This window comes from Athene cunicularia, assembly GCF_003259725.1.
Source record: "Athene cunicularia isolate RWA chromosome 14 unlocalized genomic scaffold, athCun1 chr14_part1, whole genome shotgun sequence".
NCBI lineage: Eukaryota > Metazoa > Chordata > Aves > Strigiformes > Strigidae > Athene > Athene cunicularia.
The window spans coordinates 9,310,656-9,327,807 of NW_020799118.1; the positions used below are offsets into that span (position 1 = coordinate 9,310,656).

At 46.9% G+C, this 17,152-nt stretch overlaps 1 protein-coding gene across 2 annotated transcripts in view; it reads right to left on the bottom strand.

Moving 5' to 3' along the window:
- ADAP1 (ArfGAP with dual PH domains 1) overlaps window positions 1–17,152 on the bottom strand; it is a 57,142-nt gene that overhangs the window by 19,764 nt on the left and 20,226 nt on the right. Inside the window, exon 1 of one of the 2 annotated variants that reach the window (XM_026859108.1) lies at window positions 671–711. The exons of the other annotated variant lie outside the window; for it this stretch is intronic. Within the exon in view, the coding sequence (XP_026714909.1) occupies window positions 671–686 (16 nt within the window). The 5' untranslated portion in view covers window positions 687–711. Of the gene's footprint in view, window positions 1–670; window positions 712–17,152 lie in introns of those variants that run through there. 2 annotated transcript variants of the gene reach the window in all.

The following is a 17,152-nucleotide window of genomic DNA, read 5'->3' on the forward strand; positions in this document are numbered from 1 at the left end:
CCCCCCAGGCCTGCAGCTGTGTTGAGGAGCTTATAACTTCCCTGAAAATAATTCTGCAGTCATCTCCGGATAAATGCACTTCCTGCTGGTTACATGTTCAGCAGTGCAGATACAGGCATACTGGAAATGTCAGCATCCACACGTGGAGGGGGCAGAGGGGACACCTCTGAGGCTTGCTGATGAGATGGACATCCTTTCCCCCAGGTGTTCTCCTGCACAGACCACGTGAGGACACACCAGGAGCTGCTACTGCTCAAGCACAGTTCAGTGCTTTGGAAATGAAAGCCTCAGCCAGGAGTGAGCCAGAATGCATTTAGCGATGCTGCAAACCAGTCTCTTTGGCCCTAGAAGGACCCCTGGGAGGCAAGATCTTGGTGCACCTTATGTAAGGATGGCTGCCTGGCAAGTCTCACGTCACTGTTTCTCACAGGAGTGAGAAGGGAGTGATCTCCCTTCATCCCCCTTAAGACAACTCTTTATCCCCCTCTAAGACAACACATCCCTCCATCACATCTCACCCAGCCAGGCAATGGAGCCCAAGACCTCCCATGTGCCCACACACCAACACCCACACCAACTATTTTTTCATGCACACATATTTTAGTGGTGAAAATTTCCCAGCTCTTAATCAATCAGTCCTCTCTTAATGAGCACTTAGCATCCAAATTACCTTTCCTAAAGGCCATTTTGCAGAGAAGAGTTTCCTGTTGCCATCCAGTCTGCCTATGCTGCCTTCCAGGAGCTCATAAAACAATTATTGTCCTGCTGCATTGTAGTGCCTCAGCTATGGATGCAAGCAGCTGATTAGATTGATTGCTTCCACAATACCCAATTAACCCACTCACTCTGCAAATGATTGACTTAATCAAAGGCAATTAGCACTTGAATGGCTGCATCAGACAGAAAACCAGGATTTAGTAGATGACTGAGATAACACCTTACAAATATCTTCTTGGCCTTCTAAGGGAAAACATCATTAATGCTCAGCTCAGAGCTGGAAGTAGCTGAAACCTTAGGTCGGTGGTTTAGGTGGCACAGAAAACACAAGGGAGTAGTAACACATACATTCCCCTTTACTCATAAAGGGAACAATGCCACACGCTACTCCTAAGGGGAACTTGAAAAGCATCGATGTTCCCCTTTTCCCCCCTCTTCCTGCTCATACAGGACTAGGAGCACCGACCAGCTGAACAGACCTCAACAACCAACTGTCATGAAATGGGAAGTTTTGTCCCTGACAGCTCTAGACAGTCAGTCCCTGAGTACTGGGCATCCAAGGTTGTCTCCCATTATCAATTCTCCAAGCAAAGTGTTTTACAAAACCATCTTCAATATTGATGCCTTGCACAAGGCATATTCTTCCACAATGTAAAAAAGTCACTCAAAAAGACTGGATTCGGAGGCAGCAGTATCATGGCTCTGCAAAAATATGGTTGCCACCGTCCTCAGCAATTGGGTTTCCTCTAGACAAATCACCCCAAGCCAGCTCAGCCAAGACAAAGCCTCACCATGGGAAGTTCAAGGAGAGCAACCCATGCTCCCTAGAACAGAGGACAGAGACCATTTTAGATTATGTGTAGGACAGCCTCGAGGTCGAAGCCAAGCATGGAGAACAAACTCTCCAGATCACTGCAAAAATATGTGGTCACCTTGCTTCGTCTTGAGCAACAAAGCCTTTGAAATGGAAAAGTTGTTTGTTCAGCTATCCAGCTGCTGGGATCAATAAGTGACATGGAGCCAAATACATTGTCTCTATGGAAAAAACATGAGGTTGGGCTTAAAGAACACATCGAGATCCTGAGGTTGACAGAAAGAAGACAAGGTCTGTCCCCGTATGTAGGCATATGGTATTTAAACGCAAGGTCGGTCCCTGGGTTTCCACCTCCTTTTAATGTCATCGTGAATACACTCACATTGCTAGCTCACAGCTGAAAATCAAACCTGCTTCTGTGCAAAGCCCCAATAATAAAGCTGAAATCCATTAAGCCTGTGATGTTTGCCACTATTTAAATCTGATTAAATTTGTACATGACACCACTAAGCCTAACAGTCAGAAAACACTCCCGTCAGGTCTGATGTTTCCCCATGTAATCCAGACCCCCCTTCTTTCACCAGGTTATCAGCTAAAAGGAGCCATAATAAGAGATCATGTACCTAATCCAGCTTCCTAAGCTCTTTTTAACTGGTTTCTTTAATCACATGTTGTGATTCCCTATGGAGTAGCTCACAGGTGACAAAGACATTAATACACTCATTCATACTCCCAGAAGGTATCTTGGATGGGATCACACTGCCCCTTGTGCTGATCCAGTGCAGGAGAAACGAGACACGTGAGGTGCCTCTGCAGAGCGTGGAGCACGGGGAAGTCGTCAGCAGGATGAAAGGCGGGAAATCAAGGCAGCAGGAGGCCACAACCTTTGGGCAAGTGACTGCAAAGTAAGGTGGCGCAAAGGACATTCACCAGAGAAAAAAAATCCCTTTAGTAGAGTGATTCTTGATCTCCCAATGAGCACTCACCTCCCCTGAAAATGCTAAATGGGAACAAATACCAGGAGAAAATACCAGAATATACAATACTCAAGCCTTCACCTGACCACTGCGGGCATATCAGGCTTGGTGTCCACTGTAGAGAACACAGCCACATCCTCCCTTTTATCAGTTTATCTCATAATCGACCATCGATACAATACAACTTCCATGGTAACTTAATTACTGAGCAAGTGTTTACATATTAAAGATAAGACAATAGTTGGCTGCTGCAGAGCAATTCGACTGTAAGTGCTGGGAGATGTTAAAACCTCTGCTACAGAAAATGTCTTTACTGGAAGTCTCGCGCTTGCGTTACTGAGAATTGAATGTGGTATCTAATTTTACTTGGAAATCAAATGCTTCCTCTTCGAGTGGCATCTCCACACGCCCACCTGGGAGCTGCTGGCTGCTCAGAGAAAAAAAATCCAGTTACAGGTAAATAACCTTCAGGTTTTGGTCTTTTGAAGCCAATCTTTTGTAATAAAAAAGGCAGATGAAAGCTGAGAGGTTCCCAGTGCGATGCTCATCCCATTTACCAGCACCGAATGCACTCAAAGCCTGATTTAGCTGAAAAGCTGAGCGAGAAAACATTTAAGGACAGGCACGCAGTACTAAGTCACAATAATATCTGTACAGCAGTGTGATGTCAGAAGCTGAAGTTTGAGAGCAAAACCACCCCAAACCAGAGACCACGATCCTCCTTGGGCAAGGCAAACACTCCAAAAATTCCTTGCTGCAGGCATCGCAAGTTATGTGGAAAAAAGCTGCAGCTTTCTCACTCGGCACCTGGAGGAGCCGCTGCCACTGCCCCACACCCACCAGCCCCTGCCCAGCACTGCCCACGTGCGGACCTGGCCCTGCCTGGACATCGCCCAGGGGAGGGAGAACCCACCTACAGCCTCAACCACTTTGATACAGTAAGCAAAGAGGTGAGACACCAAAAGCCTTGGGGATGAGGAGCCTTTACCCCCTCAACACGCACCGCAGATGGGCTACACCAACCTACATGTCGCTGAGGCTTCAGCGCAAAACAACTGCGAAGCGCCAGGAACCACCTGGAGGTCTGGATTTCATGCAGGCATCCCACAGAGCCTCAAACCACAGCGACGGGATCAGGCTAAAATATCCTCCAAGCCCTGAATAGTTTTAGATGGGTTTCTTAGCCACACCAGTAAATAAAAATCTCAGCCTGGGCAGCTGCTCACATAGATCAAACCAAACAAGGATGAGATTAATTTAATCCCCCAACAGAGCTTTACAGAAGTCCGCAGAGAAGTTCACCACCGACTTCAGATGGGTTTAGGACCCTCTCTCCGGGGCATCCCATAATAAAGCATTCCCCCCACGTAGGCAGCATTGCTGTGCAACCATAAATCACGGAAACCCGTCCTCGCATGCACATAACATTCCTCTTTGTTTGCTTTGAAGAGAAATCCAAATGGCTTCAAGCACATCTGCTGCGCTGCTAACAGCTCCTGATCGTCTATTATTGAGTGTTCGACACATTTACAGGCAAAGCTATTGCTTCATGAAGGGAAGGGAGAATTTTTTAATTTAGTACTCGTTCCTTTCCTGGCTGCTGGTTTTATAGCTGTCCCAGAAGTCAGCTCCTAGAGGATGCTCCAGCAGCTGTGGTATCACGGGAGGGGCATTCAGCAGTGCAGCTACAACCTCCGGGTTGCACGTTGGTTTTTCTAAAGCTATCACCCTCCATCCCCTGCAGCAGCACAACTGCACTTCATGAACTCCTGTAATTATATAATCAAGGGTAAATTCTAGCCTGAATAAATCATTGACCAAAATTCCCATCGACTTTGCTATGCTAAAATTTCTTCTTCCGGCCTCTGCAATGTGTGAAAGTTCAAATTCATTCCCTGCTGAGCAGCCTCCTTGTCTTTTAGTATTTTGGGGATATACTGTTTGTTACTGACATGCCACATAATTACTTCCCTCAAGGGCTACTCTGGTTATGAAAACAGACCTGGCTCATCTAGGTAGCTGCTGTGTTAGCCCCTCAACTGCAGCAATGATTTTAAAACCAGTCCTATTTAGACAACAGAGGAGACACCTCCCATCCCAACTTCACCGTAAGCATCCCAGAGGTGGGGTGTGGGCAACTCCACTGCTGCAGACTTCTCTGCTGCATCAGAGATTTCAAGGTGAAAACTCGGGAGAGATCACTATAGAGGGGAAATGCAGATGGAGACAGGCTGGTGTCAGTCACAAAGAAGTATCAGCAAATGCTTGCCCTTCTCAGTTGAGGCTGATCTAAGGCTCAACTACATCTTTGGCAAACTCCAGAAAAAGACATGACCTCACTCTGAAAAAATGTTCTTTATGTGGTGAGACAGAAACTGCCTGGCCCTGTGCAGGTCTCCAACATAAAATGGATCTTTCTTTAATAGAAATTTAATTAAGCTAGGAAGAGTTGCCATGAAATCAGTCTTTTCCATATACTTTGTGATCATATTGCTTCCTAGTCTCTCCCTTCTCATTAGTGGAAGAAAGATGCACCAGCCTTTTGGTCCTGTGTCACCCTACCGGGAACATGAACGTGCACAGTATAAAAACACTGATTAACACCAGAAGATCAGGGACACCAAGAACTACCTTCATAAACCACCAGAAATAGAAAGAGATAGTTCCCCTATTCTTACTCTAAACGTTTGTTACCAAAAAAATGGAGAACCAGCCTTATACTTCTCTTTAGCTCTCTCCAATTAGTATAGATCCATTTATTGACAGTAGAAACCCAAGGTTATGGGAACAGGCAGCCTGAGCAATGTCAAAATATATTATTTCAAGTTGGTTGACCTCAAATAGGGAAAGCTCAAGACCAGGAGTGACTCATGCTAATTATAATTGGGGTGTTTCATACACTTATTGATCTTTGTAGCCTATACTCACGGGGCGGGCTGACTCTCCCAGGGCACTGACTGCTCAGGGCATCGCCAGAGAGCATCCAGAGCACATCTCAAAACACGGGCAGCACACTGAGACACCAAGGGAATCCAGGGGCAGGAGGGTCTCAGACCATCTTGCCCATGGGAAACTGTATGAGTTCAGCAAATACAACTGACCTCAGATTGACCACAAAATAAACGTTTTTGATTTAGGTTGATAAATGTAAATATTTCTGTTACGGATGATGCAAAATGAAATTTCTTAGGTGTGCGCTTTTTTTGAGGTGAAAAAACCTAACCAAGCATTTCGCACAAAGTGCTTTGATGGAAAAAAGAAAGACCAGACCCCAACTATTTAAAATTTCACAGGCCAGCCCTTTCCCTTTTAGATAAGGCTCACTCCCATGCCACCCTGCTTCCCCTGCAATGAGCATCACTGCTGCTTTAATTTTTGCACAAGAGCTGCTGCTCTTTGGCTAATTATAGAAGCTTGGATCAGAGCTACGCTGAAGGCAGCTTGACAGAACCAGCTGTTAAAATTACAGCTGGATCCTAAACTAGCTGTGAACATCCAGCTTTAGCTCGATGTGGTGTTACCCCCTCCCTGGAGCCGGCTGCCAACGGCCTTGCTTGGCCGACTGCTCCTCCTCCTCCTCCACCGCTCCAGCTCAGACCCACAGGGTTGGCTGCCTAAATGCTTTTCTGCTTTAGGGAAGCTGAAGACATCAGTGTATTTCTCTTTGCTAGATGTTTTTCTTCCTACAGCAGCTATCTGTAAGATCCATCACCACCCCATCACTTCATCACTGCAATGTTCATGGATTTCCTGGAGAGCATAACAGTCGCTGGCTCTCACCACAGCCCAGAGAGGAAGAAAAAAAAAAAAAAAGCACCAAAGTTATCTCAAAGAAAACCTTTTGCATTTGGAGCCTCTTGCTTTGCCTTCTAGTGGTGACTTTGTGCAGAGTCTCCTTCGCAAGGCTGGGAAATGGCACAGCACCTTCCTTGGATTTTAACAGAGCCTCAGGAGATGGAGTTACTTTGCGGGGGGGGGCTGCACTGAGCCTGAATCAGCACTTCCAAACGCTGCTGGAAGGCACTGAAAGGCTGCTCCGGTTCCTGGTCATATGATGCCTGTCCTGCTGAAACATCAGCGCATCCTGGCACGGGAATGATGCCACATGCGAGTCCCTGTCACAGGCCCGCTCCCCTTGCAGGAGAAAAAATAATAAGACAAACCCACTGTGATCTCCCCTTGCATCCTTCTCTCTAGTTTAGTTTGTTAAACAGCTCTTTGATGCGCCTTGTCTTCACTGCGGTAAGGTCCGTGTTTGATGTTTAAATCATTTGTATTGCAAAGTTGCTGCACGGAGCGAGGGCTGAGCGGGACCCACCACAGGCAGCTCTCCAGGACCCGTTTTCTCCTCTGCCTTCCCTGGGCTCACAGCTAATGCTGCACTGAATGGCGTTAGCCTGCCTGGGGATTTTATCTGCTGCTGGTTTCTTGAGTGGATTTTTTCAAAAGGATCCCTTTCTTTCCAAGGCAATTTGGCTCAACATTTATCTACCCTGGAGACAGGCTGTTGCGTGAGTTTTCACTCTGCTCTGGATGAGGCTGCAGAGACCAGGAGAGGCGACCTGCGCAGCATCACCCCCCCCTGCCCTGTCTGCGTCCCACGGGAGCAGTGTCAGGGCATGCCGAGGAAGAAGAAGCAGTCGTTTGTTTTAAAGCAATGACTACATTTCCCTCAAACCTCCAAGGAAAGGATGGGGAAAGGTTTCTTGGAACAAGTCCTGACAGGGAGTTGTGTAATGTTAAATGCAGGATTATATGGGGAAGACATAAAAAGGAGACTGAGCATCAGCAAATGGTGTCCTGCCTACTTCAGCTGAACATACTTTTCCATAGGGTTTCCTCCTTCCTCCATTTCAGTTTTTCCCACTTAATTTTTCAACTTAATCTATTCCTCCCCAGTACACAAAAAATTGGGGAAGGAAAAAAGAACCCCAGCCCCTAGTCCCCCTTCTCCACACCCAAAATCCACAGCACAAGTGCCAGCATGTGTGTGCAGGTGCCAGATCTCGGGCCCACCTGCTGGGGCATCGCACCCTGCCCTGCTCCCGGGGCTGTGAGCTCCACACCCGGCGTGTGCCAGGCGGCCACGCTGGCGAAGACCAGCTACGGTGGCTCAGACCCACCGAGGCATGGCACACCAAGCAGCGTTTGACCCAGCAGCATGCGTGCTCTGAAGAAGCACCATCCCCACGGTGAGATGTCTAACAGCTCGCTCCGGCCGTGGGAGAGCCCTGGCTGGGGCGTGGGGAGGCAGCACCCGGGCAGCAGCGCCCACCGAGCCTGGCTCCCAGCGTGACTCACGTCCCGGCTGGCGGCTGAGGTCAGTGCCCGGAGAACAGAAGCCTTCTCTGTAGCTCCGGCAGCATGAGAAGGAGGTTTCTGTGCCAGGCAAGGTTGCTCGCTGGAGGGATGCTCATGCTTTAACCCTCTCCTGACAACAGCACATCAGCCTCCAGTAACTCTGATACTGGGTTGGGAGAACGGCAGGGTTTGCAGTTCCCATCCGGACACTCACATACCCAGCCCTCTGCTAAATGCTCTTTGATTATAACCTCTCGGGATCCAGGCTGCTTTTACAGCACATCTGTACAGCACCCAGAGCACTGGATGCAATCTGTGCATAATGCTCTTACGCACCCTTGAAATGTAAAATATGCTCTTATGCTCCCTTGAAATGCAAACAGCCATGAGGTTTGCATCCCTTTTGGAGAGGGCTAGAGCCCTGCTGCCACTCAGCCTGTCCTCCCGCATCCCTCCCTGCCACGCTCCCCTGCAGCTCCAATGACCATGAGATGCATCGGCAGAGCTTGCACAGCACCAAGCTCACTGTAGGCTGCAAAACTCAGCCAAAAAGCCAAATTTCTCAGTACAGTCCCTGTGTGCTGCAGGCTGTGGTGCCAAATCCTTTTACACTCTGGGACACTGAGACGAGGTAGAGCAAAGAGATGCAGCATCCCTGCACCCCGGTCTCCTTGTTCAGACATAAACCCAGCTGCCCTCTGAGGTCAGTTGTCATCTCTGGCTCTCCCAGGGTGCAAACGCACACTGCAAGGGAGTATCAGTGCCAAGCAGAGGAATTGCTTGTGGTTTCAGCTGGGGAGAGTGAAAATGCAGCCAGACTTTGGGACCAAGCAGCCAAGATCTTACAGACGAGGGCAGGATCAAGCACAGAGATTTGTAACGCAATTTTGCTGAAAACCAGTAAAAGCCGAACCTGGTGCTTTGGTTCAGCCAAATACCGGAACCAACTGCTGGGAATTTACTGGAAACCGTGATTTAACAGAAGGCACCAGTGATGCAATCCTAGTGTGCGCACCAAGCACCAGCACACACTGCAGGGAACTGGTGTCATGACTTCCTACCACAAAACATCTCCTCATCCATGTCCAAATCTCTGCTTTGCAAAAGTCTACATGAATTTACAACAAAATATCAGGCTACCCTGATTTTTGCCACTTTTTAGCTGTGCTATCTTTTTATTTCTATCTCTAGATAGAAATAGACCTAGAGATCTATGAGGGGTCTGCTTACAGGGATGGGAGAGAGGGGTAAAGACAGCGGTACCAAAAAGCACCTCACAGTGAGGGATGCTCCACAGATCTCATGACAGCCGCATTTTCCCAGTGCATGCTGCAGCTCTGCATCACGAAAACAAGCACTTCCCATCAAAGGAGGCCAGAAGCAGAAAATGCTGGTGCTTCTCTCAAAGCCCAGCTCTAATACTTGAGCCTTTCAAGCATCAGAAGAGGATTTAATCCATTTTACAACCAGCATCAGATAAAGTGACATTAAAAAGCAGTTGGAGCAAAGCAGCAACTCTCTTTGAGGCTAATAAGTCGAAATAAATTAACTGATTCCTTTATATTGAAAATCCCTCTCTATGGACTAAGATCAAGGCCTGCTAAAGTTTTTGACAGCTCTCTTTGCCATTCAGCCATGTGTGCACTGAGGTTAAACAGAGATTTACACTCACAGAAACTCCTGAAAAACCCAGATCTCTGGATCAAGATTACAGATGTAGCCAGCATTTTCAGAAGTTCAACTCAAAAAATGTCAGAAGAGTCAGTTATAATTAGGCTTTTTCTAAATTTCTATATATGGTGTAAATCAAGAGGCAAGTCACTGGCATTATGGGAAACATGCCAGCAAAAAAACAGAACGAGGGGAAAAAACAACCTCTTTATTTGTATGGTACTATTCAATTTTCTTGACACATAATGCAGGCTGGGCTTTAAAGGCGACTTACAGTTTTGCAGCATTATGTGGCTTTAGAACTTTTATTCTGATATTCAGAGTCTAATGTAATTTAATGTTTATAAAGTGACATTTCAGATCTCGCTTCTCTCACCAGAAATGCCTCCATGGCCATCACTAGGTTTTGGGGGAAGGCTTTGGGTACACTGATACAAACCATTGCAACGGCTCTGCAGAGATTTCTCCACCACTTAAAACACCGAACAGGTAGCAGAGATTATAAACCGATTTTTCTTAACAAAGTGTTTACGACCTAATTAAAAACTGCTCCGAGCTGCTATTGCAAAGCCAGTCACATCAGTCAGCAGATCTGCACCAGAATTAAACGTTCGTGGGGGCTGTCCTCAGGTCTGTGCCACAGCCCTTCGAACAAAGGGCAGGCAGAACCACAGTGGCTCTGCTCAGCCCTGTGTTGACACCAAAGGCTATTTTTATCATGAGGAGATGTTGTAAGCATGTAAGGGACTGGGGGAAGGGAGAGAAGGTGGAAGGAGGGGGGGAAATAAGTGCTAAAGTATTTATATACTTTGTCAGGTCATGTAAGAGCAGCGGTGCATCACCCTGCACCATGGCCAGGTACACCTGTCCTCACACTGACCACCACGCCAGTGTTCAGGCACAGCATGGAAACAGTGGTAGATTATTTGAGACACACACCAAACCCAAACCAGCCAAAGATCCCCCCCACCCGCCAGAAAGGCAGAGGGATGCTCCTGCACACACCAGTGCACCCTATGCCTCGCAAGGCTCTGCTGCCGAGGGGTGAGCCGGGCAGACGACCTTGTTCTGCACTGCCACACTCTCCTACAGCACATACTGGTGCCCGGTCAAAGCCCAGCAAGTTGTTGCTGGTAATCTTACAAACGGTTGCTTTTATTGCGTTGTTTCTCTTCTTGCTCTTGTGAGCTCGGTTTCCTAAGGAACCGAAGCTTATGTGAGCCTCGTCTCTCCACCTCCCCCTCTGGCTTCCCATCTTGGACATTTTCAGCCAGATGTAGCTCCCCGTAGTTGCTAACCATTCAACTCTTTCTTGCTTATAAAGCAATGGGATAATTTACCTGCTTTAAAAAAATCGGCCTCATCCCTGCTTTTTGCAGAACCACTTCTGTAATGGGGCACCGCCTCTTTCTCTGAGGGGCCTGCATCTGCCTGCTCTTACCTTGCGCTCAACTGTACAGGCATCTTGCTCTGCATTTGTATAGTGCTTAATGCAGCATCACCTTGGTCACCCCCAGATCTTCACCTGGGAAAACCCAGGAGAGCTTCCCTGCAGTTAGTGGAAATATAAACAGGAACATCAGCCAAGGATGGGGGCTGCATTTGGGGAAAAAACAACAATGAAATAATCTTCATGCTGGTCTGCATGGCAGAAGCTGATATGGCAGCTGGCTACCATCCTGATCACACACATTAGCCAGCTCAAATCTTCCCCAGTGCTAAAAGCAGCTCTTGATTTAGCTGATAACGCCTTTGCAAGAATAGAGTTTTGGTGCAACTATTTTACCTAAGGTGCTCGCCTCGTCAGCAGTTACAGGATGCTATAGGAAGCACCTATGTCACTTTTCCCCACTTGCAAGGAGATGGTTTCACACAACAGCTTTGTATCACCCATATCAAGTTGCTCCCACAGTATCATTTCATCAGACGTCGCCAGGGCTTGCATGAGGAAGGGCATCTCACTACCCACGGCGTGATGCTCTGACCACGGAGCAGGCCCAGTGGGAGTGAGCAGTCTCTCACATCAAGACTCTCAGACAGCATAGACCAGCACAAGCATTGATGGAGCAATGCAGATTCATGCTAATCAAGGCAGAAATACAGCAAGAAAGAAAAACCAAACCATACACTTGCCTCTCTTGCACCTCTCATGAAAGCTCAAATCTGGGAACAAGCTGCAGCCACAACCTTGATACCACTACAGTGCCCTGAACTGAGACTTTGCAGACAACTCTTTCTTTAAGCCTCTTCACCAGCACCAATTTCTCTTTTGCTTCCACCATCCTTCCCCACAACAGGGCTGCAGCCAAGCCTGAGGAGGCTGTATTGCAGGGCAGTGATTTATTGGCACAGGTAAGTATGTGTATGCGAAAGGATGCTGGAGAAAATGCCTTTCCTTTGAGCAGCATGCTCTCTTTCACTACTTTATCCCCAGCAGTTTGCAGCATAAAAATCTTGCTGACTGCACAGAAGATGCCTTGTTCCCCTGAGCCTGCAGGCCCAGCATGTGCTTGCACAGTGAAGGGGACAGGCACGGTTCACGTATGGCTCCACGCTCCCTTCTGCATGAGCATCTCCTTACAGACCATATGCATTAAGGGCTTAGCAAGTGACACCAGGAGCCCTCAAGCCAATGCTTTATTTCTTTGCTATGGTTGCCTGGCAGACTCCCCCCTGGTACTACGGGCTGTCTGATGTACAATAAAACCTGTGCTCTTTTAGGCTGCCATTAGCACTGGTTTGCTCTCCAGGTGCTGCTCAGCCCTGTAATTCAGCAGCGTGCACAGCAGGAGAGAGGAGCTTTGCTTCTGAGGTTGTAAAAAAAAAACAACAAAAAAAACCAAACCAAAATCCAACAAAAAAAACACACGGTGGAGCCGGTTGTTGCTCTGACACTCGTAGCTCCCTGCTAGCTGGCTGATATGGGGTAAGAGACAGCAGAGCATGAGGTGTGTCAGTTAAAATAATTGGGTTTTAACCGCAACGCTGCTCACCGCTTTGTCTGATCAGGCCCAAAATAAACTGCATTACATCACTGCAGGTCAGACTGAACTAATAAGGGTATCGTTCTCACACTGAGAAAGAACGTATTTATGTCCCATGCGTTTCCTCTAGTCCTTTGCAGTCAGAGCTGCTTCCAACTGCGCAAGTGCAAGGGAAAATTAATTCAGACTGTTGCCCAAATTATACAAGAGCCACATGGAATGGAAAGTGCATATTAACAGATTTTACTATTTTAGGGTATTCTTTCATGTCTCAATTTATTTTGCCATCATATTTGCAGACAAATACAAAATAACATGCAAGCCAAGTAATCTTGGGGTGTTGACAGAAGATAGTACAAGCAAATGCTGCCCTTTGAAACCACCTGGGTAAACCTAGAGCTCACCTGAATAATGACAAGATCTAGTCCACAGTGCTATAAATACAGAAATACAAGCCAACAAAGCCTAAAGCCCTGATCATCTTTGGCTTTGCTGATATGCCCAAAATCTTGCCTGTATCTTCGAGCTTCCTCATTGCTCCAGTGGAAGCTCTCAGGCCATCTAAGGTTGCAGTGTCACCTTATTACCTCACTCTGCAGTCCAACGGGCCACCCCACACAACTCTATAACTGCCAATCCAATAATCAAAGACTCCTCCAACTTCCACCCTGAAGGACAGGGTTTAAATCTTTAGCTGGTGTAAATCTGAATTTCTCCACCTTTTTTATGGGACCCATGACAACTTACATCAGCTGAGGAGCTCTAACCTCCCATGACTAAAGAATGAAAGCTGTGATGCTTGTTGGCATTTATTATTCTTCTGCCTTGCAAGTGATGCATTCTCATCCTGAATGCTTTTAGGAACCAAATGTCTCAACATGAAAGATATGCAACAGCATCTGCTGTGAGCAAGGGAAAACCACTGTTCCCCAGTCCTGCTGCAAGGGAATCGTCCTGGCATGCAGAGCTGGGAGCAGCACTTTTTATCAGCTGTACCCTACTGCGAATGTTCTCCTGTTCCTGACTGCTCTTCTACCATCTGATAAATTAACAGCAATAGGATTTACTGGCCTATTCATAAGAAACACAGGAAAGCAGCATTTGCAGAAAAGTTGCAGAAAGCTGCACTCGCTGTTGTTTGTGCCCAGCCTACCCTGTGCCTCGCTGGAAAGCACATCACACTGGGAAACACCTACACCCTGATCTAAGAGCATATAAATCACTGCTGCACTATCTCAGGCAATGCTTTCAAGGAAAGGTTGACAACTGCTTTGCACAGCCCCGCATCTCTGTCTGTTGCTGGAGATACCCATCAGCCCTCTCCCACTGCACCAGCCACATCCATCCCACGGATAGGTGCTTTCACGGTCCTAACACAGTGAAGTTAAGCCATTTTTCCTTGACAAACATTAAGAGATTAAATGCCTGGTGTTAAAGAGCTCTCCCACTTCATTTGCTAATGTTAAAGCAAAGAACCAAAGATGTGTTATCCCTGTCCACCTCTCCTCCCAGGCTGGGCTTCAGCTCATCCCAGGACACCAATTCCTCCTGGCATCTGGGCAGTAACAAGACGGGTCCGCCAGGAGCCAAAGCCATTTTGCCTTCCCTTGGCCACATGCACATCCCATTCTCTCATCTGTGGCCTGAAATGGATTAGAGCAGCTGCACCTTGACCAGTTTATAATATTATAGTCCTCCAGCCCTGCAAACACTGTTCCCTTTTGCTTCCTCCATGCCTTCGTTAGTTAAAACAAATCTATTTGATTTATTTGATTTGCAGCAAGACTTTTGGGAAGCATTGCTGTAACTGCTGCCTTTCAACAGCAGGGAAAAATGTGCAGTCCAAGCTTTTTAAAATTGATCAAAATATTTTAAAGATTATCAAACCTTTCAATTGCCTTGAGATCCAGATCTGGACTTTGACAGCAATTACCACCATTATCCATTTCTAGAAGAATTCAGCACCCATGCCCCATTAAACACTGTTAAAAGGGATAATTAGCCAGAGACTGACGGTAATTTAGCCAGTTCATTTATCAGAATGGATAAAGCCAACCTGAAACAAATTAATGTGAGGGTCTTAAAACTGGTATTATTCTGTACTGTTGTGCCACAAACGTTATCACTAGCAGAAGGGACACAGACCACGGTGTTAATCAAGATTGCCGGGGTGTAAATAATGTTTTGCTTCATAAAGTCTGGCTAGGGAAAACAAATTATTTAGCTTTCATACTATAGCTGAATTAAGAGCTCAAATGTATAAAAGGGTGTATCTAAGAATCAATAGTGGACCACCGAAACATTTAATCACTGTTTTACTAATCTCCCTGCACTATCTGAACTCAAACTGACTCCTCACACTAAAATCAATGGTGCTAATACACTCATTAACAACAGCTCTTTTGGAGGAATGAAACCATCAGAGTTTGAAAAACTAACCGAGGGCAGAGGAGCTGAAAGCTGTGAACAGCACACAGGCTTGTGCTCCATGACTTCCTGAGGAAGCAAGAAACTCTAAAAATTCCCTTACAGGAATTTCCACTGCAATCTTCTACTGAGGGTAAGTAACTGTGACTACACGTGTAACAGCCCATCACTGAGAGGGGACATCTGATGCAGGGACTGAACCAAGACCCACGGATCTACAGCCATGGCTCCTCTCCAGGGAGAGGCTCGAGAGCTGCCCTCAACATTCAGTGCTGCCCAGGGATTTCTGCATGTGCAAAGTGTCATTGCTTCCCAATTCTGGTTCTGCTACCTTGCTCTATCTCACAAGGCAGATGTTTCCCATCGGTTCAGGGGCTGTGTAAGACCTTTTGGGGCAGCTGTTGCCTTTGCATCCCACACTGTCTCTTATTTATACTCTTCACCAGCAGCTGAAGAGTTTGCCACATCCTCCTGCCAGGCTTCCCTGCCTGCCTATCTCAGCTCTGACCTGCACATCTGACACTCCTGTCCCGAGACTCATTTCCCCTAAGTCTGTCAGTTTGGCTGTGATAGCTTCTGCTTGGCATCTGCAGGCTCCAGACAGTCTCTCCCCAAAGGATTTTCTGAAAGACACTGAATTTCTGACCAGGGTTTCATCAGGCTGCTTGGAAAAGGATGTTGCTCAAAACTAGTCAAAGATAGCATTTTGTTATTTTTTATGTGATTATTGAACAAATATCAAAATGCAGAATTGCTCCTGGGATTGGAAAATGGAATTAAATCTTTCAACAAACATGAGAAAATGGATAACGATGTCTCTATTAACAACAAAATGTTTCATGCTTACAAACTGGAAATCTAACACCCCTCCAGGGAATTCAGAATGGTGAGAAAAAATGGTCTAAGACAGCATTCAAAAGAAAAAGAGATATACATACATTCAAGTGAGACACAGACTGGATGTGGGGTATGCAGGAGGGTGTCCTTGTGTCAGTCCCACCTCAGTGCATTCACAGGCAGTTCAAGAGGGCATTAGCGGAAAGCGATGGCCCAGATCCTCTGCAGTTCCCAGCTGTGCTGAGCCCAGCGCAATGAGGCACAGGAGGCCCACCCCACACAGGGTGCATCCTCCAAACCACTGGTGTGGCCACTAAGTTGTATCGACCCCTGCAATTAGCCAGAAGGGCAGAGCTGGGACGTGTGGCGTGGCTGAGCTTTTTCTGCAAGCACCAAGCTCCAGCCTGTCTGGGAGGGCTCAGGGATGGCCTGGCCCAGACCACCTTTGATGGCATGGTCTGTATCAGCTGGGCAAACTGGTGGTCCAGCACCATGTATGACACAATGATGAAACACCCCCATTTCACCCAACTGTCCCAATGCACATGAGAACATCTCTGTTGAGGACATCGTTTAGTAGTGGACTTAATGTTAGGTTAACAGTTGGACTCGATGATCTTAAGGATCTTTTCCAACTGAAATGATTCTATGATCTCCAGCATACTGCTTTCCTACAGGACACAGCATTTTCCCTGGGTTCCCTTCTCAAGCCACAACCCTGGGAAACAACCAACTGCAGCGTAACAGCCCAAGAGCTGAAAACACCATCATCAACTGAGTTACATCACACAGTCCAAAAGAAGGAGCACCATTTGGCATGGGGAGAAGTACGGGCATGCAACCACACCCGGGGTTCAGCAGGAGGGAAAAGTTGGCACTGCATGTTTGGTGTGTCCCTCCCAGCTTTGCTCTGGTGTAACACCAACACGGTCACGCTAAGGAGGAACCACCTGGCCAAGGCTCCCCTTAGAATTTACTGTCCAGAAAAATCAACAAATGACATCCCAGTTGCACAGGTCATTTTCATGGCTCCTGTGATGGATTTTCATGATTGTAAAATTCTCAAAGACAATATACAACCTAAAAGCACTCATATACAACCTGCAAGATGTCCACCAGTCTGCCTTCCCTTCCCTCCCCCTCCTCCTCCCAAAAGCACTGATCATATGAAATGGCTTACCCCATTCTCTTCGACTCTGCATTTAATGGGTTTTGAACTTCAAAGAGAAGGGAGAAAACCCTTTCACTTCACCATGCAATTAAGTATTATGCAGTCACATTACTCAAGAACACCTACAAAATACACTGCTAAAATAAACTCCCATTTGAACTCTTCCTGTAATATTTTTCAGAGAGCTCAGAACACACTGCCCCTTCTTCCCACACAGCACTGAAGCACCTACTTCACTTTAACCAGGTACACG